At 57.9% G+C, this 25,044-nt stretch overlaps 2 protein-coding genes across 3 annotated transcripts in view; both read left to right on the top strand.

Moving 5' to 3' along the window:
- KIF21B (kinesin family member 21B) overlaps window positions 1-5,179 on the top strand; it is a 39,722-nt gene extending 34,543 nt beyond the window's left edge. The window contains exon 35 of the mRNA XM_065854223.2: window positions 220-5,179. Coding sequence (XP_065710295.1) covers window positions 220-274 — 55 coding nt within the window. The 3' untranslated portion in view covers window positions 275-5,179. The remainder of the gene's footprint in view (window positions 1-219) is intronic.
- Window positions 5,180-9,474: 4,295 nt separating this feature from the next.
- Window positions 9,475-14,631, top strand: ELF3 (E74 like ETS transcription factor 3). 2 transcript variants are annotated; one of them, XM_065854227.2, is made up of 9 exons: window positions 9,475-9,635; window positions 10,411-10,579; window positions 11,201-11,422; window positions 11,681-11,767; window positions 11,857-11,976; window positions 12,182-12,271; window positions 12,902-13,018; window positions 13,200-13,395; window positions 13,539-14,631. In XM_065854227.2, exons 2-9 carry the CDS (start codon window positions 10,417-10,419, stop codon window positions 13,657-13,659), a joined length of 1,116 nt encoding a protein of 371 aa, XP_065710299.1. In that variant the 5' UTR covers window positions 9,475-9,635; window positions 10,411-10,416; the 3' UTR covers window positions 13,660-14,631. The 2 variants fall into 2 exon arrangements, with proteins under 2 accessions (XP_065710299.1, XP_065710298.1); XM_065854226.2 differs by having other exon boundaries at window positions 11,648-11,767.
- Window positions 14,632-25,044: the final 10,413 nt, after the last annotated feature.

Raw genomic sequence — 25,044 nt, 5'->3', positions numbered from 1 at the left:
TTGTCCCCAGTTGCTGCCAGTGGGGTGAGCTGGAGGCTGAGCCCCATTGGGCCTGTCCGCTCCCCAAAATGGATTGGGCAACCTCCTGCTAAGAGAAAAGGGCCTGGAAGTCTTGTGGGCTGCATGTCGCCATGGGCTGGGGGTGGGAGCGTTTCTCCTAGCAGTGCCTCTCTGCGGGAACCCCCGGGTCACGCCATCCCTCTCACCTTTGTTTCTCAGTGACCTGACAGTGAAGCTCTGGAGTGGGAGGAGGTTACCGGCGGGTTCGAACTAGGAACTGCAAAAAGACTGGAATACATGACAGGAGGGTGAAGGTTGGGGTACCTCTCCCTTGCTGTGAAGACCCCATCATCTACAGGAGCTCAGCCCAGAGATAGGGATTTCTTTGTGCCTGACCCAACGGGGTGGACAATGTCCCATCTGGTACTTTAAGCACTGCCAGCTCCTGCGAGAAGGCATCTCCATGGGGCACCGTCAGCTCCACCTTCCCTCCTGCTGAGGTTTTCCAGTGATGTTTCATCTCCCTTCTCACCCATCCACCCCTGCCAGGACTTGTGGGAAGCAGAGATCCTTGGCTCTTTCTCAGAGACACTCGGTTTTCTCCTGTGACCGTGGGCTCATGTGGCCTCTGATGTGCTGCTTCTGTCCCTGTTGGCTCCAGGGCTGGTTCCTGCAGGAGTCTTTCTCCACTCCACAGCCATGATGACATTTGGTGTCTGCTGGCCAGGACCACAGCATAGAGGGGCTACTTCTTCGGAAACATTCCTCATGGGACAACTTCTCTGCTGTGGGGGTCCTGCAGAAGGATTTTCATGGAGTCTCATCATTCTCCATCCTCTCTCTACCTGTCCCCAGTGACTGGAGATGTGCACCTCTGAGGTCCTTTGCCGTGTCCCAGCAGTGGAGGCATGGCAAGCCAGGGAAGATCACCATCAGACAGCTTCCCCACAGACCTGCTGCATGTCCCTCTGATGTTCTCCAAGCCCCAGCTGTAAACTCAGCTGACCCACAGCTCTCAGGCTCTTCCCCATTTGCCTATGCTGCTCTGCAGTGGGAAGGGAAAGGCTGCTTAGCGTTTTGACACCTTGGCCCTCAGCAGGGGTTTGTTGTGGGTTCCTGCAGTGTGTTAACCCCTTTGAGATGGAGAAACGAAGCAAGAATGGAGGTTACAGGGCAAAGAAACCAAGGCTTGGTTTGTCACCTTCACCTCTGTGGCCCATCTTGTTTTTCCATCACTGGGAACTGGAATCTGTAAATCCTTCCCCCAGGCTCTACTCTCAGCCTTCTACCGGGGAGGGGAGCAGCTCAGATTTGGCCTGTTGGCCCCCACGGGTCCGAGAGCTGGAGGGTCCCAGCTGGAGTGCAGCCCAGAATGGAGTCGGCTGTGCCAGGAGCGGGATGAGGAAGGGGTTGCACACAGTAGTTTCGCACAAGTCCCCTGATCCACCCCACGCTTGAAGGACAATCCTGCACTGGATGATCTTGAACAATCCGACCTCCGTGCAAGGCTGGGGGCTTCGTCCAGGAGTGTCCCTGCAAGGACACAGCTTCCCCATGCACACTCTCTCCTGTGCGAGGGGGTGGCAAGGCCTTGGTCTCACACTGGAGCTTTGCTCCATCTCTCCTGTGGCTCGTTGGACCGTCTCCTGCTTGTCCTGCCCTGGGCCAGTCAGGGCTCGTTGTGGGATGGCCAAGGAGACCCTGGGAGTGGTGCTCTTGCCTCACGTGCCCTCACTTCCCCTCTGTCACAGAAGAAGCAACGTTTGAACTCAAACTTAAGGATTTTCGCACATGATCCCACCAGCCCTGAACTGGGTTCTCGGAGGCCAGGGTCTCCAGGACCTTCCCCATAAAACACAGACTGTTTTCCCTCTGCTTTGTCCAACCATGGTGACTCATGGACCAGTCCCGGGTCATTTGCCACCAGCCTTCCCCGCTAAAACCGTTCTGGGTGGAGCATGGGAATTCCTACTCATCCTGAAAGGCAGGAGTATCTCTAGTGATTTGATGAGGATATTTTTGCCTTTTGGGGGATAAAAAAACCCATCCTGCTGCCTTGTCTTGGTGGAGGGGGCGATGGTGTGTGTGGGTGTGACCCTGCCTGGGACAGTGACGGGTCCCTCATGTTGGTGGCCCAGTCTGGGACTGGCAGCCACACTGAGACAAGGAGCCCTCCTGCTGCAGCTGCTGGAGACGCGGTACCAGTGCCGGCAGCTCTGGGCTGCGAAAATAGATGGTGCATTGTGGCTGCTGGGGTAACGCACAGATGTGGAGGCTGGAGAGGGTGTTACCCTCCAACCCTTGGACAGGGTTTCCCTCCTCACTCCTCAGCCGCTTTAACCTTTGCTTGGGCAAAGGGTGGTGGGGGTGGCGAGGGTGTGTGTGTGTGTGTGTTTGTAGCCAGTTGTACCATGTGCATCGGTGTCTGCACCAAGATCTGCCAGTGCCTGACCCAAAACCTCTCGCTGTTCCCTGCTCCAGTGGGTGAAGGGACCTGCTCTTGGGAAGCTTGGGTCAGACCTGCCTTGCCTTTTGCCACTGGTTCATTCCTGTGTGTAGGCTGCAAGTGCTGCTTAATTCCCCAGGGCTGGGTGGCCAACCCTGGATGGTGCTGTGCATCCACCTTGCTGCACATGGAGGGGCCTCAAGGCTTTCCCAGCATGCGGGTGGAGGCAGCTGGTACTGTGGCACAGCAGCAGGTGTCCAGAGAGGGGCGTCTTTGAAGCGAGAGGTGACTGTGATCCCATAGCTCTATGTGTGTGTGTTTTAGTATCTGTATCAGTTGGTATTTCTCATGCAGGAAAGTGTTTCTTGGGTGTTGATCTGGTTTAGCTACCTCACGGTGCAAGCTGGGTGCTGTCATTTGGTTTTGTTTTGGGGATGGGGTGGGGAGTTTGTGTTTCTTCTTCTCTTAATTATCGTTACGGTTTTGACACTTGAATTCGTCCTGGGGACACGTGGCCTCACCCCCACCTTGCTGCATGTCTGAGCCGCCCCTCGTGTCCCCTCCCTGCCTCCCCCTGGGCAGTGCAGCAGGACCAGCATCCTGCTCTCCCCTTTGCAGCGGGATCCCCCAGCTGAGTCACAACACTGAGATTTTGCTCCTGTCGCTGGTGGAATACTTGAACTGAGGCTCGGCTTTCTTGCCGTTAGTTATTGGGTTGATTTGCAGCCTGGAAGTCGTCCCTCTTGTCTCTTTGAGGGACGGAAAGAGACCTCTGAAAGGCTCAGCTCAGCCTGTATTTCTGCCTCTGCTCTCACAGATATTCTCTGTGGGTGCAATAAAGCCCTTCTTGTCTGGTAAATGTCCATGCAAAGCACGTCACTGGAATGGGCTGGTCCTGGTCCCCATAGTCAGCCTGGAGCAGCAGGCAACTGGTGCTGGAAAACCCTCTGTCCAGGGTGGGGTGGGTCTGGGAGAGAAGCTGATTCTCATGTGTGATGTTTGATTTTTGACCCCCAAAACATAGTTGAATCTAGATCCCGTCCTAGGCACTGTACATAAACCAGGGTAACTGTGGAGCCCCCAGAGAGCCCCCTGCTCAGAGCTGGGGAGCTGACATGGGGCTGTATCCGCTTCCCTGTCACAAAGGGGTTTGGGAAGGGGCTTGCAGCTCTGAGACGCACTGTCTGCTGGCAGGGGGACAACACAGGTTCCCCAACCACTAAAGCACAAGATCCCAATATGCAGGTGGTCTAGCAAGAGTGGCCACTTGGACTCTGGTCCTTCACAGCTCCAACTGGGGCCCTGGGCTTGGACAGCCAAGGTTGAGGCTCAGCATGGCGGTGAGGGCTGTTTGCCTGCCGGAGGAGGCAGGGGAGCTGTTTCATCCTTTTGCACTGTCCTGGGGCCATCCCCTGGGGCTCAGGACTTGCACTGCTGTGTAGCTTAAGTCCCTACTTGTGGTCTCTGAACCCCTCTGCCAGCCCTTCCATTGCAGGGACAGTCTGGAGCTGCCTTTGCACTGCGCACCTCCTTTTGCTCCATCCTTGGGTGCCTTGGTTTGTGCCAAGGGTGTGATGATACCTGAAGTCCAGGGAGGTCCTTCCCTTTTTCAGATTGCTGGGTGATGCTTTTGTCCTCGGGCCCTGACTCTTGCTCCATGGGTCTCCTCTCTCCAGCACACAGGGGCCAGCTCCAGCTTCTGCCAAATGCTGTCCCAGAGCTGAGCTTTGCACATAAGGGGTGGAGATGACTAAGGAGCCCAAAAGCCCTGGGGCCCCAACCCACTGTGAGCCCATCCAGCTTGCCCAGGCACTGCCTGTTCCCTGGCACCCCCGCTCTTGTGGCACAAACGGGCAGGCTGGCCATGCATCTCAGCCTGGCCAGCCGTGAGGAGGACCAGGGTCTGTCCCCCCGTGGACATCGTTCCTCCCCAGCACCTCTGAGCACAGAAGCTTTGGGGAATGCTGCCTCCTGCCTTGGTGCTGCAGAACCAGTGCCTGTTCCCAGTGCCCCATCCCAGTCCTTCCCGTGCTGGACAGGGTCCGGGTACCGTCCCTGCAGAGCACAGGGCTCCCGCTTGCTTTCAGCAGGCTCACTGGAGCTTTGCTCTGTCCTGCAGGCTGCACACCCTCCCTGAGCCCTCCTGGGAGGGAATCAGCCCCCTGGCCCCTCTGTGTGCTGCAGAGTGCTCCAGCTGTAACTGGGAGGGAGCCCAGCACAGTTCTGACCCCCAACCCTTGTCTCGGCCTCCTGGGCCTCACCCCCAGAAAAGCACAGCCCTGCGCCTTCCCCCTGCCCCTGGGGGCTTGTCCTCTCACCCGTAACAGCTCTGCCTGCAGTACCTGCCAGCTGTTCCACGTCCCTTGTGTCCTGGGACCACCCAGTACCCTCCAGTCCAGCCCTGTGCTGGGGCTCGGGCAGCTGCAGCGTCGCATTGTCTGCTCCGTCACCCCTTCCCACCGCACAAGTATTGCAAATAGCAGGTGCCTTTTCTTGCTCAGAGCTGTTTTGTAGAGGCCAACTCTCGTGAAGGCTTTTTTTCTCTGCTGGGTCATGCAGCCCAGCCCAGTGGACTGGGTTTGTTAGAGGACAAGGCGTGTACGTATATTTTATACCTCGATGTGTTCTTGTAAATAGTGTAAGTTATTTCAGTCTCATGATGTACATGTTTTTTCAATGGCTGTGTTTGTTCCTTGCCTTTTTGTCTTCACAAATAAAACGTACTGAAATGAAGTGACAGTGCAGAGATGACTCTGAAGAGGGGAAGAGCACAGCCGGGAACCGCCCGACCCTTCCTGATGCAGCTGGCGAAGAGGCTGGGGAAAGGCTGGGTGAACTGATGCTGCTGCCGCCCTTCTGGCGTCCTTACAGGCACCGAGGACTCGGACACACAGGGCAGATGCGATTGCACGGGGGAGACATAAGTGGCTGAGGTGGCAGAAGCACAGACCCAGCCGGGCTGGCTCTTCTCGTCTCTCTTGATGAGGAGGAGGAGGGGAGGAAGGAGCCCAGATGGGTGGTCCTAAGCCAGAGTGGCAGCCAACCCCTGCAGAAGTCAGAGCATCCCTGACCTTTCTCAGGTCACCTCAGCATCCCTGAGCTGAGGGCGATGAGGCTGAGGAAGGGGCTGGAGCACAAGTGTGATGAGAGTGGCTGAGGGAGCTGGGGGATTCAGCTGGAGCACAGGAGCTGAGGGGAGACCTTCTGATCTCTGAACTGCCTGAAAGGAGCTTGGAGCCGGGGGGGGTCAGGCTCTGCTCCCCAGGAACAAGCGCCAGGAGCAGAGGAAACGGCCTCAAGTTGCACCAGGGGAGGTTGAGGTTGGATGTGGGGAACAATTTCTTCCCCAAGGGGCTGTGGGGCATTGGAACAGGCTGCCCAGGGCAGTGCTGGAGTCACCATCCCTGGAGGGTTGGACAGACGGACATGAGGTTCTCAGGGCATGGGGCAGGGACAGGGGTGGGGAATGGTTGGACTTGATGATCTTGAGGGTCTCTTCCAGCCAAAATGATTCTGTGGTTCTCTGACCCTGCAGCATCACGTCAGCCTCCTGAGGGGTCCCCAGGCTGGACGGGTGCTGGTGCTGCGGGGTGGGGACTCAGGTGCCTCCTGCTCCCCCCCGCACAGCCCTCAGGGGCCCTGAGGGACACACCGGTTTCCCCCGCTTCCCTTGCTGCGAAGCAGCCCAGCTGGCTGAGGGGAGCGGTGGCCTTGGGGACAGCCGGCAGGTGGCAGCCCTGGCTGTGGGACCGAGGTGCCCGGCACAGCTGCTGGGGCCCGGGGCAGCAGGGACCCCCTCCGGGGGGGATGCTGGGGTGGGGGATGCAGGGGTGGGGGGGGAGGTGACCCTGGTGTCACCGTGTGGTGCCTGCTGAGCACCCAGAGGTGATCAATGCTGGTGCCCCCCAAGACGCTGCACAGCCAACATGCTCCAGCCCCGGGTGCTGCAGGGCGGGGACGGGGGGGCAGCGAGCTGTACCCTCAACACCTCAAGGCAGGGCCTTAGCCCCAGCAACCTCCACTTTCTCTTTCCCGGCCAGGCAGCACTGGTTAAACTGGTCGGACGGAGCAGCTGAGCAACGAGCCGGCAAGGCACGGGCTGTGCCCGCACCGACCACCCCGGATGCGGTTCCTCCTGGCACACACCCCGCTCCCAGCGTGGGGCACCCCACACCCCGCTGCTAGGGGAGGGCTGGGGGACCCCAGCCCTGGGCTCAAAGCACACCTTGCTTGTCCTGAGAGCGGTGCCCGTCCGGCTGTAACAGTGTCTCTGCGGGGCTGGGGGTGCCCAGAGCCACATTTGTCCCCAGCATTGCAACCAGCATCACCCTCAGCCTGGGTCATGGCTTATCTCGGTGCGAGCATCTGTGCCCACAGACACACCATGGTGCTGCCAAGCCATACAGGCTCTGTGGGGCAACAAATGTGAGGGTATCATGGGCCAAATTACTCCTGGAAGGTCAGGTGTCACCAGCAGCATCTCCGTCCCACCAACTGTCCCAGCCACTCGTTGCACCACAGGCACCTTTTCTTGCTGGTCTTGATGTCACCAACTCACTCCAAACTCATGACCAACTCTTTCTCACCGCAGCAAGATGCCAAGCCCTGGCTGGCAGTGCCCTGTGCCACGCTCCCCACATGCCTGAAGGTGCGCTGGGAGCTTGGATCAGCAGCAAAGGGACAGCAGGGACACATCCGTGGGAGCCACTGGCTTTGGCGATGAAATTGTGGCAGCCCTCTGCCACACATCCGCACGCTCAAGGAGGAGCTGCCCTGAGCACATCAGTGCTGCATCTGCTCCTTGGCAGTGGATGGTCCTGTGGGCACCATCCAGCATCTTGCTGCTGCCCTGTGACTCTGGGGAGGGCATGGGGACACCCCGATGCTCTCCCATACTCCTGGCACAGTATCTCAGCACCTCCAGGGAGTGCTCCCCACTGTGATCTTCTCCCCATGGCCCACTATAGGGCCTGGGTTGTGTCACATCAGTCAAGCAGATGGGCAGCAAGGCCATTTCTCCAGGTCAGTACAGCTGGGGAGTGCTTACAGGGTGCTGGGGAGGATTGCTTAGGTCTGCTGGCCTCCTGGCTCCAAAGCACAAGGGGAAGGAAGGGGCAGACTGGGCCTGGGGGAGCAAGGAGACTCCCAGTGTGTCAGGCACACATAAGGGGCTGACAGTGTCACAAACTGAGGGCTCCTGTCCCATCGGTGACAAAGCCCCGGTGTGTGGACTGGCTGCAGCACTTCCCTGGGGTCTGCAGAGAAGGGACACCTGGAACAGGAGATGCTCAGTGTGGTCCATGTCAGAGAGCCCCATCAGCCATCCCATCAGATCCCCTGGGGTGGGGCAGAGCCATGGGTGGGCTGAGCAGGGCTCGGGAAGGAGAATCCTAAATGCTACATGCCCTCCCCATTATCCTTGGGCCTGTGGCCTGGGCATGGCACAACACTGTCATGTCCCACTCTGCTCCAGAGACACCTCCACTTCAGCAGTGGGTGGAAAAAGCTTCCCCAGGGCAGGTTTGTGACCACAAGAGCTGGAAGCCCAGCCAAGCAGCCACAGCCCCTGGCACAGCAGAGCCCTGGGCTCAACTCCCAGCTGAACACAGGTGCAGGGCTCTGTGTCTGCCCAGCACCCCTGTTTTCCCCGGTGGTCTTGGTCTGTCCCATAGCAGCAATGGCAGGGGCTGCTCTCAGGTACGGGGACATCCCTGTGCGCTGTGGGATGCTGTGCCCGGGAAACAAAAGGGCCTGACAGCACCCAGCACTCGTGACTGTGCAGCAGAGGAATGAAGCTGGGGCAGGTGATCAGCTAGCGTGACCTGGTACCTCCCGGCTCACACGCTGGCCCTGCCTGCCCCAGGGCCACAGCACAACATGGCAGGACATGGTGACGTGACAAGGGGGATGTGGCACACAGCCACCTTGTCCTTGCTGGCCTGTGGGCTGAGGTAGAGCATCCATGTTTGCAATAGTCTGTCACCACCTTGTTACATGAGATGGTTTGCTGCCAGGTACTGGTTTGAAGTGACAAGGACCTAGAGGTGACTGTGTGATGCCAGGGTTTGCCCTGCTCACACAGCGCCCTGGGTTTGCACCAGCCCATGTCTGGCTCAGGTAAGTACCAGCATCAGGCAAACGGGTGCCAAGTTGTTGGCTCAGGCTGGCCTGGGGCTCCTCTGCTAGCACAGGGTAAATAAAAACAGGATGAATATACCCAAACAGGGTCCCAAGTATCCCTGTCAAAGAGCCAGAGGGGCAAGAGAAGATAATTCCCAAGGCAACCTCGCCTTGCCTCCTGGCATGTGTCCCTGGTGAATGTGCATGTGTGCCTGTGCCAGGCACTTGTGAAACGGCAGGGAATGGGCCACCACAGCCCTGCAGCCTGTCCCAGACTTCGCCCAGGCTAAAAGTGACCCATCCTAACAGAGAGAGCAGCGATACTCTGTCATCTGCCTTGTCTCTGCCCCATCCCCACGCAGACCACCCACCCCCACCTGAGTCCCTCTCTGAGCACCTGCCCACCTCGATCCCTGTGTCCTTCCTGTACTTTGGGAAGAGCTGCATGTGCCAGACCAGGGAGAGACCGAGCCTGTGCTTCAAATGTAGCCAGGGCACCCACACCAGCACCCGCTGGGTATGAGGGCTGGGCTGCCTTCCGAGCAGGGGACACCGCACGGACAGCGTCCCCTTTGCTGCAGGCAGAGCCCCGGGGGGGACACGCAGCCCCCCAGGCCGCTTGGCCCTGCGGGGTGTGTTTGCTTGGCAGCCGCGTGAACCTGCTGCTGTGAGCAAACAAACATGAGCCGGGCAAACGGCAGCGAAGAAAACAGCCCGCGAAGCTGGTGTGGGTGAAACTCTGGGCACTGGCAGGGCAAGGGCTCGACAATGATTAAACTGGCCAACCCAGATTTCCCGGCAAGGCAGCACTGGGCTGGGACCTGGTGGTTCATATTATGCAAATCACCTGGATCTCGGAGCATGAACGTTTCGGGCTGGAATTCCCCTCGGGCCGCCAGATCGCATTACGCCGCCCGTGCTATAAAAGAGGAGACGCAGGCAGGGCTTGCCCATCGGCACCAGGCTCCCCGGGCCCATGAGCAGTGGCTAGCGGCCGGGCAGGGCGCACTCCGTCTCCCCTCACTGCTCTCTGGATTAGCTGCTGCTCCCAGGATTGCCACCGCAGAAGGTACCAAAGCTTTTTCGTCTGGGGCCTGTTGACATCCCCCAGCCCAGGATGGCTGCTCTGCTCCCCTCTCTGTGCATCTTCGCTCTCGTCGGGGGATGCGCTTGGTCTTTTCTCGCTCCACACCTGTTCTCCCACCACAGCTGACAGCCCTTTTGGGGGGCCAGCAAGACAGTGGTCTGGAGGGGCCACGCTCCCGTCCCCAGGTTTTGTCAAGTGAACAGCAAGATTTGGGTCTTCCACAAGGGCCGGGCAGGGGTTTGGTCTCCTCCCGGCTGCAGAGTTGGTGGGATGCACAACTGGCTGAGAGGACTGGAACTACTGGCACTGGAGTCCCTGCTGCGGGTGGGGGGCAGCGGCTGCGCTGTGGGGCTGGGGGAGCGCCGGGCAGCTGAGCGCCCCTCCCCATGGAGCGGCTGTGCAACACCCTTCTCTGCGACTCGCCTGCTTGCTGTCCCTGTGCCCTGGCTGACAGTGGGGCTGGCGAGGCCAGGCTGCTGGGGACCGGGCTCTTTTGCAAGCCCGGTGATGCCGTGTCCCCAGTTCGCTCTGGCTCAGCCTCCCTCGCTCCCGGCCCCCGGGTGGTGGTGAGTCAGGCCCCAGCCTCGCCGGCGGGTGCTGGGCGGGTGTTTGTGCTGAAGTGACCTGAGAGGTGACGATGGGTGGAGGGAGGGAGAGCCCGACCTCACCCAGCCAGGTCCTTGGGTTGCTGCGGGTGCTGCGGTCTTGGGTCCCCCAACTCCACAGAGCTGGGACTCACTGTCGTCTCTCGGCACAGAGCTTGATGGCGGGATCTTGTGAGATCAGCAACATCTTCTCTAACTACATCAGTGCCATGTACCAGCCAGACGAGGTGCAGCCAACCTTGGACATGCTGGGACACCTTGAGGACAACAGCACCCTGGGGCTCAGCGTCCCCACCAGCCAGCCCCTGGCACAGAGCACAGGTAGGACCAGGGGAGCGGTGGTGGCACAGGGCGGGCAGCACATAAGGCAGCAGTGAGATGGTGCAACTGGCTTGGAAGAGCATTGCAAGGTCCTCGTCCCACTGGGGCAGGTCAACAGTTTGCACTATGCCTCAGTTTCCCCAAGGGCATGTTGGCTGAAAGAAGACCCTGAGTGGCACAAGGTGTGGCTGCTTGGAGCACATCAAGTGCGTAAGGGGGATGAGGGAACCACTGCCCTCCTCCCCGAGCACATCCCAGGGGACGGGCTGCCAGAGATCATCAGGAGAGCAGTTTGGAAGTACAGTCCTGGTGACGGGCATCCTGCTCAGCTGTTGTGACCATCATGGGATGGCCCTGGGGGACGCAAGAGGAACATACCAGCAGAGCAGGGCGGATCCCAGCATGAATGGGACAAATGACACTGAAACCAATGGTGGGTGGAGAGCGTCAGGTTGTTGCTGTCCCCCAGGACAGGAGCTGGGCAAAGCAAGGTGACCCGAGAGCAGGCACTAAGTGCCTGTCCCACAGCCCTCCAAGCACAGGGCCCGCTGTGCCCCATGTGATTGCCACAGAACCGGACCCAGTGCCCTGTCCCTGAGCCCCACTCTCCATCCGTTGCAGACAAGCCAGAGTGGTTCAGTGAGCTCCCGTACTTCTGGACCAAGGTGCAGGTGCTGGAGTGGATCAGCTACCATGTGGAGAAGAACAAGTATGACGCCAGCTCCATCGACTTCTCCTGCTGCAACATGGACGGGCATGCGCTCTGCCACTGCAGCAGGGACCAGATGCGCCTCATCTTCGGGCCCCTGGGGGACGAGCTCTATGACCGCCTGCACGAGATCAGTGAGTGTCCCAACGTCCCCTTCATCCCCAGGCCTGGCAGCTCAAAGTGTGAGGCTGAGAATTCCCCACCAGCCCAGGACCTCTTGCTTCCCAGGCACGGTGCAGGGTTGCCTGGGGGAGGTTGCGCTGGGGAGGCTGCGCAGGGGGATGTGGGGGCACAGACCAGGGTCTGGGCAGGACTGGATGCAGGTCCCAGTGTGTACCATTCCTCTCCATACTGAATAGGCATCGCTAATCCCAGTCACCCCACCCCTGCAGCCTCTGATGAGCTGAACTGGATCATTGACTTGCTGGAAAAAGAGGATGCGACTTCCCAAGAGATGTTCCTGGACTCCAGCCACCTCGGTAAGAGGGGTTCCTCAGCCAGGCCTTTGCCCCAGGGACCACATGCTGATGCATTGCTGACCCTTTCTTCCCTTCTCTGCCCCTTCCAGAGCTGGGAAATTCCTGTGCCAAGGACTCCCTGGAGGACATGAAGCCCACAAACCCTTTCCTATCCACAGACTTCACCTGCTTGCCTGGTGCCATGTCCCCAGGCAGCTCCGATATCTCAGGTCAGTGTTTCGCCCAGCAGAGAGCTCCCTTTGCTTCTGCTGATCTGGGAGACTGGTGGGGAACTACCCCCCTGCCAAGGGTGGGTTTGGATCTTGCACCGGGTGCCCGCAGGGGCCTGGGTGGGGACCGGGCAGGGAAAACCAAGGGAAAGTATCTCCAGAGGCCAGCAGCTGGTGGTCTGAGCCGTGTCCCTTTGCCTCTCAGGGCCTGTGATGTCCCACAGTCCCAACTCCCAGGACTCCGGTGGAAGTGACCTTGACCTTGACCCCACGGAAGCAAAGCTCTTCCCTGACGGTGAGTTATTTTCTTCCCGCCAGGAGCAGGGGGAGGAGGGCTTGCACCTGAACACTTCCAGCAGCTGCAGAACATGTCCTGTCTGACAATGATTTAAGGACAAACACCAGAATTTCCATCTTCCCACTGGGAAGGAAGGAGGGGATGGGTTCTCTGTGTGCCCTGGGCCTGTTTCTCTCCATTGAGCACGGTGATGGTGTGGGCTCTGGGTCAGAGCTGGGACAGCCAGGGCACCAGTGAGCTTGGTGGGAAGGGGTAGGTGGTGGTGGCTGCGTGAAGGCTGCAGCCAGAGACCCTGGGCACTGAAAGCTGTGTTAGCATTGATCCCAGCTGGCGATGATGCTGGGAGTACCGGGGATACAAGGAAGCAGCAAGGTTTGGGGAATGAACAGGGTACTGCCCTAAGTATAGTGGCATGGAGGAGGGTGGGATGAGGCTGGAGGGAATGGAGAGATCTTGCGCTCAGGATAATGGTTCCCTCCTACCTGGGCCTCAAAAGATTGTACAGCCCCTGATATCTCCCCAGCCGCTCTTCCCTTGTGCTTCTGTTCCTGAGGAGGCCCAGGGTGGGGGGAGCTGCAACCCCCTGGGTTCTGCACAGCGTAACTTGTCCCCTTGTCTGTGTCACAGATGGCTTTACAGGGAGCAGGAAAGGGGACGGCAAACACGGCAAGCGGAAACGGGGACGACCCCGAAAACTCAGCAAGGAGAGCAGAGACTGCCTGGAGAGCCGGAAGAGCAAGCACTGTACGTGGACCTTCCATCCTGGGAGCATGGACTGCCTCCCCCAGCTTGGGTCTATGGGGGGGAGACGGGAGGAAGGCCCATGTCTGCTGACCATGTCCCTTGACAACGAAGGTTTAGGGAGATCCAAAGTGCAGGGACCTGCAGGATCTTCCCTCCTCTACAGCTTGCTCTCCTCTTCCAGCCCCAAGAGGTACCCACCTGTGGGAGTTCATCCGGGACATCTTGATCCACCCCGAGCTGAACGAGGGGCTGATGAAGTGGGAGGACCGGCAGGAAGGTGTCTTCAAGTTCCTCCGCTCAGAAGCGGTGGCTCAGCTCTGGGGCCAGAAGAAGAAAAACAGCAGCATGACCTATGAGAAGCTGAGCAGAGCCATGCGGTAAGTGGCTTCCCCTGTCCCCAGGGGGGACCTGTCCCACAGGACTGGGTCAGACGCACCAGGGCTCAGCCTGGATTCCCCCAGCACCTCCCCAGCACACAGGGCTGCATCCAGAGCCTTGATTCCACCTCCGTCTCCTCCAGATATTACTACAAACGAGAGATCCTGGAGAGAGTCGATGGGCGACGGCTTGTGTACAAGTTTGGGAAGAACTCCAGCGGCTGGAAGGAGGAGGAGGTGCTCAACAGGAACAAGGAGCTGTAGGAGTCCTGGACATGCTGGGGTCTGACAAGCGCCTCTGGGCCAGACCCGAGCTGGGCTCCTTGGCAGGAAACTTTGCCTGCAGCTGTATCTGCAGCTGCTGCCCCACGCAGCGTGTGAAGCTCCGACCCTTGCATGGGCACGCTCGTGCATGCTGGTGACTGCTGGCACTGAGATGTTTAAAGCTAATATTTCGGCTCCAGTAGGTTATTGTAAACCACCGATTCCCTCACTGGATTCGTACCTCTGACTGGAGTCACAGTGACGTTGGCTGTTTCAAAGCCTTGACAAATGCGAAGGGAAAGAGAAGTTCAAGTGGCAGCTGGCACCGCAGTGAGAGCCCAGCAGGCCTCCTGCTGTCACCCACCTCCTGCCCGGGCAGAGGGGCAGCACCACCATCTCACCTGTGATCGGACAGACCTTGTCCCAACTACGGGGTCCTCCCTCATCCCTGCTTGTGCTGAAGGTGCCCACTGTCCTGTTTGCTCTGCGTGGGACAGGTGAGGCAACTGTGCAGCAGCTTCTCTGTGTGGCACTTGCTGAGAGAAGATGGGAACACTGTGGAGCTCCACCCGGCCCTGGAGAGCCCTCAGGAGGGAGAAGACTTGGGACAGCAGGGTCAGTCTGCATTTCCGGCCTGACTGCCTGTATCTGGAAACAGGCTTTTTCCCCAAAAGTAGCTCTAATTTATGTAAGACCAGAAAAAAAAAAGCACAAAATTAATGTACAGATATATTTTTTCATGAGTAAGATTTCCCACGTGAGAGTGTGCGTTGTAGGGAACACACGTGTCTTGTGGCAGGCGGTGATGCTCAGCCGGACTGAAGCGATGTCACGGGGCACAGACTGGCTCTGTGTCAGCCACAGGAGGGGATGCCAGCCCAGGCAGGCACCCAGCAAGTGCATGTGGTTTCCTCCTTTTCAAATGAGAACATAAGAGGAATAAATTGTTGTTTGGTTGGTTTTCTTTTTGTACCTCCCTGTCATTATGCTTGTTTTTCTTTAAGAAATGGTGGGGAACAGACCCCTGTTGCCTGGGATGTCCCATTTCAGGAACTCGCCTGCCACCTTCCCCCCTGCTTGCTGTGGCCTGGACTTGCCTGGTCATCCTGGCAAAGGGACACAGGGTGTTCCTTGGGGTGAGGGAGACGGCTTGTCCCTAGGCTGGTGGGAGTGGAATCTGGAGGCCCTGTCTCAAAGTCAGCCCTGCAGCGGCATCTTATACCTGCTCCTAAACTTTGGCCCTCCAGAAGCTCAGCCCTGGCACACACCTTTGCAGGAGCACTGTGCTGCTTAGGAAGCCCAGGCCACTGCTTCACCATGACATGGGTACCAAAAGGTGGGTCCAGGGGCTGGGGCAATCACAGGCCATGCTGCAAGTCTCCTGTTTCACTTCCGAACTCCTGGTGGCCGTGGCTCTTGGTGCCCTACTCCTTCAGGCTGTGGGCTTAGTGGCAGCCAAAGGGCTTCCTGGGCATGCTGCAGTGGCAACAAGGACATGACCCACCTGCTTTGCCAGTGGCAAGATGTACCCATGGGGCAGATCCAACCTCTTTTGGGTGGGTTCAACTGCTGTTTACATGAGGAGTTTCCTTGCTGGTCCAGCTGGGATGCTTGGTCTCCTGTAGCCATGCCATCACCACCTTTGCAACTGAGTAAGATGTAAGAGGGGTTCTGCAGTTGTGTGCAATCCCGGAGATGACAAAATCATATAGAAGACCTCCATCCAAGTCCTTCTGCTGTGCTGGGCTGAAGTTGAGCTGCTCCCAGATCTACTTGCTGAGATGCAGCAATCAGGGTTGCCCTGTGGTGCAAGAGGTTCCAGTCCCTGGGTGTGAACCAGGAGCCAGTGCATGGCCTGGGCTGCAGCCAGATCTCCATCACGTTCCTTGCGTAACCTTCAGCGGGGAACAGGTTTTCCCGGCTGGCGTCTGCTGGCTCCAGCAAGTGGAGGGTGATCCAGGCCCATCCCTGGCCTCCTGGATCTGCCACAAGGAGCAGGCTGGTGGCAGGAGGGACAATGCTTAGATGCTCAGGCTGTCCACACAAGCAGTGTGTGTGGAGGGGGCCAGGATGGTACTTGGTGGCAATCAGCATGTCCAGGGAGGGGACACGACATACAGGACAGGCCCAGCCCCAGGCCACGTCTTGCTGTCTGTGCTCCTGGCTACTGTCCCTCCAAGTGTGGGGTTGTGGGCGAGGTGTTTATTCTCCGTCAATAGATAACCCTGGCAGGTTGGCAGGGAGAGGGGAGAGCACTTTGTCACGCAGCCTGTTGCCCTGCCAAGCACACCTTGTTTGCTCAAGCAATTTCGTTTCTTTCCCGCTGCGGTTTGTGTTACCTAACTGGCCTGGGACAATGTTTAACCAGCTCCAGCAGCAGCAGGGAACCTGTCTGCCTCGCCTCCAGTGCCCTCCGTGTCCTCACCGCCTGCCACTACCACCCCACTGCCATTAACAAGCAGGGACCATGTCAGCCAGGGGATTTGAGGCAGAGGTGGGGGGTCCGAAGACCCCTCAGCTCTATGAGCACACTGTGACAGATGGGGAGAAAGAGGCAGGAGCTGGGGGCATGGGCTGAGGGACCAGATCCTGCATCCTCCCATGAAGTCTGCGTGGGTCTGTGGGGGGAAGAGCCAGGGAGGACCAGACGAGGACGAGCAAGGCCAGACAGACACATGGAACCAGCAACACACACTCAGGGTAACCCCTTTGGTGACCTCCAAACCCGTACTGGGCCAAATCAACAGATCCTCCTGGAACACTGGCATGAAAAAGAGATGATTTGTTTTCTTGATCTCCTTGGAGGTGCCTGGATTTTACGGCTGTGGCAAGCCATGATAGAAAATGGAAAAAAAACCAGGTTTTTCTTCCAAAACAACCTCCCCTCACACATTTACACTGGGTCTGTTGTCCCACCAGGTGGTCCCAGGTTGAACATGTTTCTGGCACACAGTTCCCATGGAAATATCTTGGTTGCCCTTCAAGTTTTACCATTAAAGTGGGTTCTGTCTGCCCCAAGACCCCCAAAAAAGGGACACAGGGGCCATTGCTGATCTGCAGCTCCAGTTAGGGAAGAGGGGTGTAGTTTGCCCTGGCCAGTGCTTGCCTGGGACCTGTGGGCTGCTGTGGCTGCAATGTGGCAAATGGGAGCAGAGAAATGGGGTGAGGGGAGAGGATTCGGCTGGGCCAGCAGGAAGGTGTCCAATATCCCACGTGCCAGACCATAAACTGCCCCTGAGCACAACGGCATGACCTGATTTTCCAGCCCAGCCAGCCTGTGGCCATCCCTGCAGAGGACCAGGGTAGATGGGAATGCGGTGGGGACAGGGACAGCCTGTGGGAGGCAGAGACCATCTCCCTGGGACCTCCTGCTCTGTTCCACTCCCACCGCCTTTTCTTCAAGCTCCCTACAGTCTCTACTGGCTTTCACCATTTCTTATGCTCTTGCCTCTGGCTTAGCACCATCGAGGAGCAGGATTGAGCCCCATACTGGGAGTGAATGGATGTGAGTCCCAACTGCCTTCCCATTGTCGTGTGCAAGGGAGCTCTCAGTAGCAGAAGGATGGAGACTGGCCCCAGCTCCACACGGAGGGGCAGGAGGAGAGAGCCCAGGTCTAGAGCCAGGCCAGCACCTGACCCAAAAGGAAAGTTGGCTCAAAATATCCAATGTCTTCTTTCCTAGGGGAAACATTTATTTGGTGGGGCATTTCTCTGGTATGTACCTGCTCCAGGTGGGAATCAGCCCTTCAGACTCTGGGAACAAGTTTGCAGAAAGAAAGGAAGGTATGTAAGTTGTTGAGTCTGGTCCTCCTAAAAAGTCCAAGGGGAAAACAGCCTTGGAAAGCTGCGGGAGACATTTATCACAGCCGGACTTCTGCAGCGGTGGCAAGAAACCCTCGCCCTGATGGATTTTGCCTGGCACTGCCCTTTCCAGTCCCTGACCAGCCCCGGTCTTGCTTCTTGCCATGCAGGCTAGTACTTCCAGGTTTCAGTGCACAGGGGGAGTGAAGGGCATAGGGCAGGTTGCACAGCTGCAGGTTGCTGTCCTGCAAGAGGTCCTGTGGATGGAGCTTTAGTGGCTGTGCTGGGGACAAGCTGTAAGGGATGCGGGTGTGATACACCTGCACATCGGGAAGATGAATTTTATAAGGGGAGAGTTGTTGCTCAGGTGTGATACGGAGGGCAGAGTTATTGCCCAGGGGATATGTATGACACAGGAACCGCGAAGGACCGTGCAGCTGGGGTTCGTGGCAGGGTGCTGCCATGGCAGGACGAACCCAGCCCCGCTCCAGGCCTGGGCTGGGCAGCCCCCGGGCTGCGTCCCTCCTCCCCGGTAACAGCGTTACCTGGGCTCCCAGACAAAGCTCCCCCTGCCTGGCAGCCCAGCAGCTCCTTTGGTAATTGCTTCCAGCAGTAGCTGCCCTGGGGGTGTCTGGCTCACCCAGGAGAGCTGCCTGCTGACAGTAACTGGTCTGTTAAAACTCTGCACTGTTTGGTTGTTAAACAAGAGAGCGGCTGTTCCCGCTGTAGGAACGGGGAAGCCGTTGCTGTGGCTGCCTGGAACCAGAGACAGGCAGTGGGTTGGGCACGCCAGGGAGCACCTCAGGGCACGGGCTACCACCCTGGGGCACAGCACATGCCTCTGCCTGCCCGTGCCCATCTTCCCCTTGCCCTGTGGTCAGCACTACATTCAAGCTTCTGCGTCCCACCCGTCCCCTGGCTGCAGCCACAGCTCCTAGGGGTCTGTGCTAGGAGGTGCTCTGCTCGTTCCCTGGCATGCCAGCACACCCAGGATGGGGCTGGAGGGCTCAGGCTCCCCAAACAGTTGGTTTCTGTTTGCCCCCATGGTGATTCGGCACCAGGTGTTTTCCCTACAGACTGGGAGCAAAGCAGCAGCTGCCCTGTCACCCATGGGGATGTATTGGACCGGCCAAATGTGTCCCATCCCGTGCTTGCTGCTTCTCTGGGACCAGGGCTCTGCATGTGGCTTGGCCGTGCTGCACGTGTGGCTCCTGCTGGCCATATTGGCTGGTCCCTGCTCCTCAGGAACAGATTTGGAGCCCTGCTCCTATCCCAAAACTTTATTCCCACTAAGGTCTGACAAAGCTGCATCTCTGCATCCTCCCCAGTTTGTGTTCCCTCTGCAGACGCTTCTCCTCCTTCAGAAAATCCCAGATCCTAGACTGCCCAGGTCAAGATAGATGTTCAGTCCTTGGTCTCTGGCATCCTCAGAAAGGTGGCACTGGTGGGTCTTCTTGAGTGGATGTCTCCCAGCTTCATCCCTTCCCTTCCACCACTGTTACCTAAAATCCCAGTCCTGTTTCACTGTGAAACAAAAAGAAATGTCATCGCATTCTTGTTTCCTGGCCAGCTTTACTCTTTGTTATCCACCAAACATGGCACAGAGCCTGGCACGGCACCAGCTTGCAAACGGAATCACGGGGCAGAAAGCACAAACTGGAAAGTCCAGGAATGAGACAGCATGAACTGAAGGTCCCAACTGACCTCACAGCATCAGCGGTAAGTTGGCAGATGCCAAAAAGGCTGCCCAGGGTTCCTGTGGCCCAACTCTTATCACACATACATTTCATTTCAACAGACCGATGCCTCCTGACGTCCTCACACACCTCTAGCGCTTCTCCTTGCTTCTTGCTGAGCAGATCATGTGGAAACAAACCCAGAATTGCTCTGTCAAACCATCAGGATGTGTGGTCCTGAAAGTCCTGTGTCCTGGAAAGGCTTTCTCCAGGTTTGGTGATGAGAGCACATGGGGATGGGGACAATTCGACACAGCAGCTGAGGGATGTGAGGGACAGAGCTGTGTTAACTCATGGGTTGCAGCTCCCAGATTATATTTTCTTTCCTGCAGCTTGTGCAGATTCATTTCACAGTGAGGTCTCCAGCAGCCCTGATCCCCTCCATTCATTGCTCATCTTCCCACCCAGTCACGGCCACATGTTCACCCCTAGGTTTTTACCTGAAAATCCAGCTAGTAAATGAAGGTGTTTGAGCCCACCAAACCATTTTGGGTACATTCTGGCTCCAGTTCAGCAAGGTACTGGTAACTGAGCTACTCTTTGAAGGACACTCCTCCTGGCTGGACCTGCCTTGCTGCAGCATGGAGGTGTGTGAACAGGGCTGTCCCAGCTCTCTGCCTTCCCTTGCTGAAGCACCGCAGCACCCCATGACACAACACATGCAGTCACAGAGCAAGGAAGAAGGGAACGAGGTGATCGGGGGAAGGAGGATGGGGAGCACTGATGTCTGAAACACCTGAGAGAAGGTGCAAGGGATTTGTGGGAGCTGGAAGACAGCAGCTGACCACCCCACTGCAATGTCACATTCCCGGGTGCCCAAAGAAGCCAGACACATGGGGAACCATCTGCTGTGCATTTTATTGTGTCTATGCAACCTCTCTCTGGGTGCTCCAAGAAGAGTTGTGGGGGCTTCCTGACCTCCAGCAGCAGGTATGGCACGAGGGCTGCCGATGGCCAGCAATGCTACAAGAGCACCTGGAGGGAACAAGGAACCATCATGGTCAGCGTGTCACTCTGCAGTGGGTCAGGAAGGTCAGGACTGACATGGCAAATTGACAGGAGCGTCACAGCGCTCCTGTGTCTATTTCTGGAAGGCCTCAAGGGGTCAGTTAGCTGGGATGGAAGACGTGTATAACGAAATGTCCTGCTTGTGGTATGGTATGGTATGGTATGGTATGGTATGGTATGGTATGGTATGGTATGGTATGGTATGGTATTTGCCAGATTTCCCTGCCTGCTGGCCCCTGAAGTCAATGTCTGGGCCAGTGGGGACAACCCCCAGCTCAACCTCCTCCAAAGCTCCTAGAAAAGTTCAGCACCAGAGAGCAGAGCTGTGTCGTGGGGCAGGGCGACCCCCACCAGCCCAGCTGATATCTTCTGTCCATGGCCACTAACCTCAGGTGTGTCCATACTGCAGAGACAGGGGTGGCAGTGCCCCGCTGAACTGCAGGCACACCCACTGAGCACGGGACATGCTCTTGCGTCAGCTGTGCTCTCCTCCAGAGCCCCAGGGCAAAGGTCTGCTTGGGGTGGAGCTGGCAGAGCTGTCTCCATCTCCAAAGGAGGGAGTGAGCGAGGGAGATGAAGTTCTTGGCTGAGATGAGCGGAGGATCTAGTCCTGGTCATCCCAACACAAAGCTTTTGAGGATGTCCCTTCACATTGATCTGGCCGGAGGACAAATCCCCTTGACTAGGCTTTGTTCATCCAGGGGACTGACCCCTAAGGCGGCAGGGTCTTTGTTGTCACAACACATCCCAGGGCAAGGTGACTCCCATCTGCTGGAAAGTTCCAGTGGCTGGCGTTCAGGCCACAGACACCAGTCTCAGCTGGGGCACATCCAGCTATCACCGTGGAGTAGCATGGTGGGAGCTCCTGTGAGACCTTCAGGCTCTCCAGAGAGCTGGTGCTCCTCTAGTTTTTGACTTCAGGCAAGCAAGTCCAGGCCTGAGCTTTCTTTCAGGCAAAGGGTGGGTCCTACAAAAGGATCTCATTGCTCCAGGCCTTTCTAAAATGAGCTGAGTTTCAGAGCATGCTTTCTGGGAGCCACCTCCGCCACTTTCATTAACTAAGACATGATTTAGGGGGCCAGCAGGCTGAACCGATAAGAAGCCCAGTACCTGAGCCATAGGGAGGTGCTGCTGAGCTTGACAGGGAACATTAACTTTGGGGTCAAGTCCTGCAGGGTGAGACCATAGAGCGTGTTCACCCGTTGCACTGTCCCACTGAGATCCACGCGCCCCAGCACTGTACCTGACCAGGACAGTCTCTGCACCTGCACTAAGGACAGCCTCTGCCTTACTGGTACCAACCACGTTCTGATGCATGAGCAGCATCTGATAAGGTGGCCACAGCATGGCTAGTGCCCACCAAGTTATCTACACAGGCTTCCACATGTGGAGATGCCAGAGCTACTGGCTGTCCCAGTTTTCTTCCCTGTAAATTACCAGTGTACCCAGCTGAGCACAGCAGGGCACTCTTTGGCACCAGACTCCAGCTGGTGCCTTTCTAGCGTGCTAACTCCTGGTCAGGAGCCAGGGTCAATGTGAGCAGCAGGTCCATCAGGATGGATAGAAAGTATCTGGCCCCAGGTCAATTTCTGCCAGTGATCAGAGTGGTCTGGGTGGGATCTATAGGGGCAGATGGGCACTGACCTCGCCAGGGCATGCAGGGGAACCCCTTCACCTTCCCCACCGCAAGAGGGTGGTGGGACCCAAGTGCAGGACACCCTGCTCCAGTCATGGGACTGGGAGAGAGGGGTCCCAGGATGTGCCTCAGGGGTTCCTTGAGCACAGCAGGAGAGGCGATGGGCACACGGAGGGTCTGGGTGTCTGGGCTGCAGTCCCCTCTCCTTGGCCATGCTCCAACCCTGAGGCTTTACAGGATCCCTGAGGCTTTACAGGATCCCCGGTGCTGGGAGCCTCTCCCAAGAGATCCCAGGGAGCAGGTCCCCAGGGCCGCTGTAGCTGCAGGCACCTCCCCAGCCTTTGTGCTGAGACCCATCCCTCACGCATCCTCCCTTCCCAGAAGTGACGGTGCAGGTGGTGGCAGGCGGCCAGCCCCACCTGTCCGACAGGTAGAGCGAGGGTGGGGGCTGGTGGCACCCGCTGCCTGCGCGCCTGCCCCAACCTGCCGGGGCCCTGCCAGGGAGCACCGCTGCGGCGGGCAGCGAGAGCGGTGTCCCCAGCCCGCAGTGCCACCCTGCAGGGACAGCAGAGCTCTGCCCCTGGCACAGAGGGAAATCAGGCAATGGGTTGCACAGCGACAGACACACTTGCAGACACACAGTTACAAGTGCCTACAGATGTGCGTGGGGTGCGTGACACTGGTAAACAGTCACGAACGCAGGTACACAACAGACGCATGCACGGTCTGACAGTTATGGACACACTGAGTTACACAGTGTGTCACACGCACACAGGTACACGCACAGTGTGTGAGTTGCAGGAGTGCACACAGACATGCAGGTACACACGGACACACGCAGAGTTACACACAAACACGCAGGTACACACGGACACACGCAGAGTTACACACAAACACGCAGGTACACACAGACACATGCAAAGTTACACATGGACACATGCAGAGTTACACACAAACACACGCATATTTCCACACAGAATTACACACAGGCATGCACAGAGTTACAGATGGACACAGGCAGTTACACACTGCATTACTCAGGCAAATAAGCAGTTACACACATGGTTACTTGCATGCAGTTACTCACACGAGACCCCGCACAACTCCTCCCCCGTGGGCACACACACACCCTCAAACAGATCGCCCCCAGCAAGGTGGAACCCCATGTCCCATTACATCCACCCACAGATGTCCGAGTGTCCTTGTCCCTGCTGTGGCCAGTTGCTCACTTCCCAGCCTGTCTCCCGCTCCCAGTTCCCTGAGTGGGGACAGTCTTTGGAATGGGCAGAAACCCCTGCAGGGAGCTAATGGGGCCCAGGAATCACGGTGGCGTGTCATGCCCTGTTCCAGCCCTGGCCCAGCTGGAGGAAACCGGCAAGGGCACCTGAGGACACAGGGTGAGTGCTCCCTGTCTGGTGAAGGTGCAAGCGGACCATGGGTGGGCTCCCACACATCTCTGTTATTTTGGCAATGCCTGCGGAGGGCTGGCCAGCACCCTGCCTGCTCTGGCACCTGTCCACCCAGACTGTCCCCAGCCGGGACTGCAAGGGCCCGTTGGGGCAAGGTTGGGCAGTGTCCCAGAACTGTGTGATCGCACACTGTTTATTTTCCTAGTTTCAGTCCCCAGGTACCTACTGGTGACCTGAACTCACAGCTGCAGGGACAGACCTGTCTAGGGTCAGAGACCTCCAGCATTTACAGCATCTCAGAAGCTACCTGAGGGTCACAAACCCTCCAGGATCCAGTTGTATCGTTCCAGCCTCAGGTGACAAGCCTCAGCATCTTGCCCAGCCACTTGCAAACAAGCCAAACAGCTCAAGGTCTCCCAGACTGGGTGCAGATATCTCGACCCCCTTGCAAACAAAGCAGAGGTGCGGGCTGTGCCTCTCTCCTCCAGGCAGAAGGAGGGTCCTGTGTCCTCTTGCTGCTCTTGCCTGTGAGGTGCAACCTAAAGATCCCACAGGGCCTCTGCTTGACATACCAACACTGCTCCTCTCCTGCCCGTGCAGTGCTGACAAAGTTGTTCCAGCTCCCTGGGTGCCCCATAGGCCAGGGTGACAGTGCCATGTAGATCCCAGGCAGAGGTAGGTGGGCACCCCTCTGCCCCAGCAAGCCAACCATGGTGGGTTGTTCACACACCAGACCAACTGGCTCATATTTATCTCAGTTTGCTCAGGCAAAGACACCAAGCACCCTTAGGGCTGTGGGGTGAGCAGGGCACACGGGTCCCAGAAAGCAGGGGTGGGGTGATGGGGCTCACACGGATGAAAGCAGCAACCAAGTCTACTGTGAGGCAGACACCTGGCCAGGGTTCAAAGCAAATGACTGCAGCCGGGAGGTGAGGAAGGCTGAGGGTGCAGCTTAGCAAGAAGTGACTTGGCACCACACAGACACCCAGGCTAAACTGCTGGTGCACAGGGCGGTGGGGAGATCAGATGCTCATCCTGGATCTACAACAGCACTTTGGGAACCTAGATGCAGAGCCTACAACAGGCTCTAGCTTGATGCCACCCCATCCCCAAACACTGAGAGCAAATCCCCTTTATCCTGAGGAAACCAGTACCTAACACAGGGTGTGCCACAGAGAAAGCTGGATGGGGAAGTGGCTCTTGGCTGCAGCTCCCATGACCCCGTGATTGTCCCACACTGTCCCTGGGGTGGTGATGAGCTCATTTTGCTGCGGTTACCCTCCTTGCTGCATGCCAGGTGCTTTGTCATGAGGCAAGACGAGGAGTGGGAACAGGTTATTCAAGGTCTGTAGGGCCCACGGCAAGCGCAGGTGAGTGTGGGAGCTGGGGGTGTCTGGGGTGCGGAGCGGGGCAGGCAGGGTGCAGCCCCCTCCTCTTGCCATGGGAGCTCTGGGGAGGTGGGTGCTCGGGGGGCCAGCACCAGGCACTGCGGTATTAGCTGCGGGGCACGGATGGGGGGAGCGGGAGACTTTGCCCCCGCCTACAAGGTGCGGCAGGGAGACTGAACAGGCTGCAGGGCATAATTATCATCAAGGCCGGAAAAGGCGGGTTGGGGTCAGGATGGGTCACATTTGGGTCAGATCAGGAGACTTGACCTGGATGGCATCAACAGAAACCCCCTGTGATGGGTTTTGCAGCATGAAAACTTCCCTGTGCAGTCAGTGTGTCCCTCACTGTTATCTTCCCAGCCTGAGAACCGGTGTATTGAATGTCTCCAGATGGACCAGAACATTTT

This window comes from Patagioenas fasciata, chromosome 21 (assembly GCF_037038585.1).
Source record: "Patagioenas fasciata isolate bPatFas1 chromosome 21, bPatFas1.hap1, whole genome shotgun sequence".
Classification (NCBI taxonomy): domain Eukaryota; kingdom Metazoa; phylum Chordata; class Aves; order Columbiformes; family Columbidae; genus Patagioenas; species Patagioenas fasciata.
Note: the sequence above shows the minus strand (reverse complement) of the source record. Positions and strands in the feature narration are given on the sequence as shown.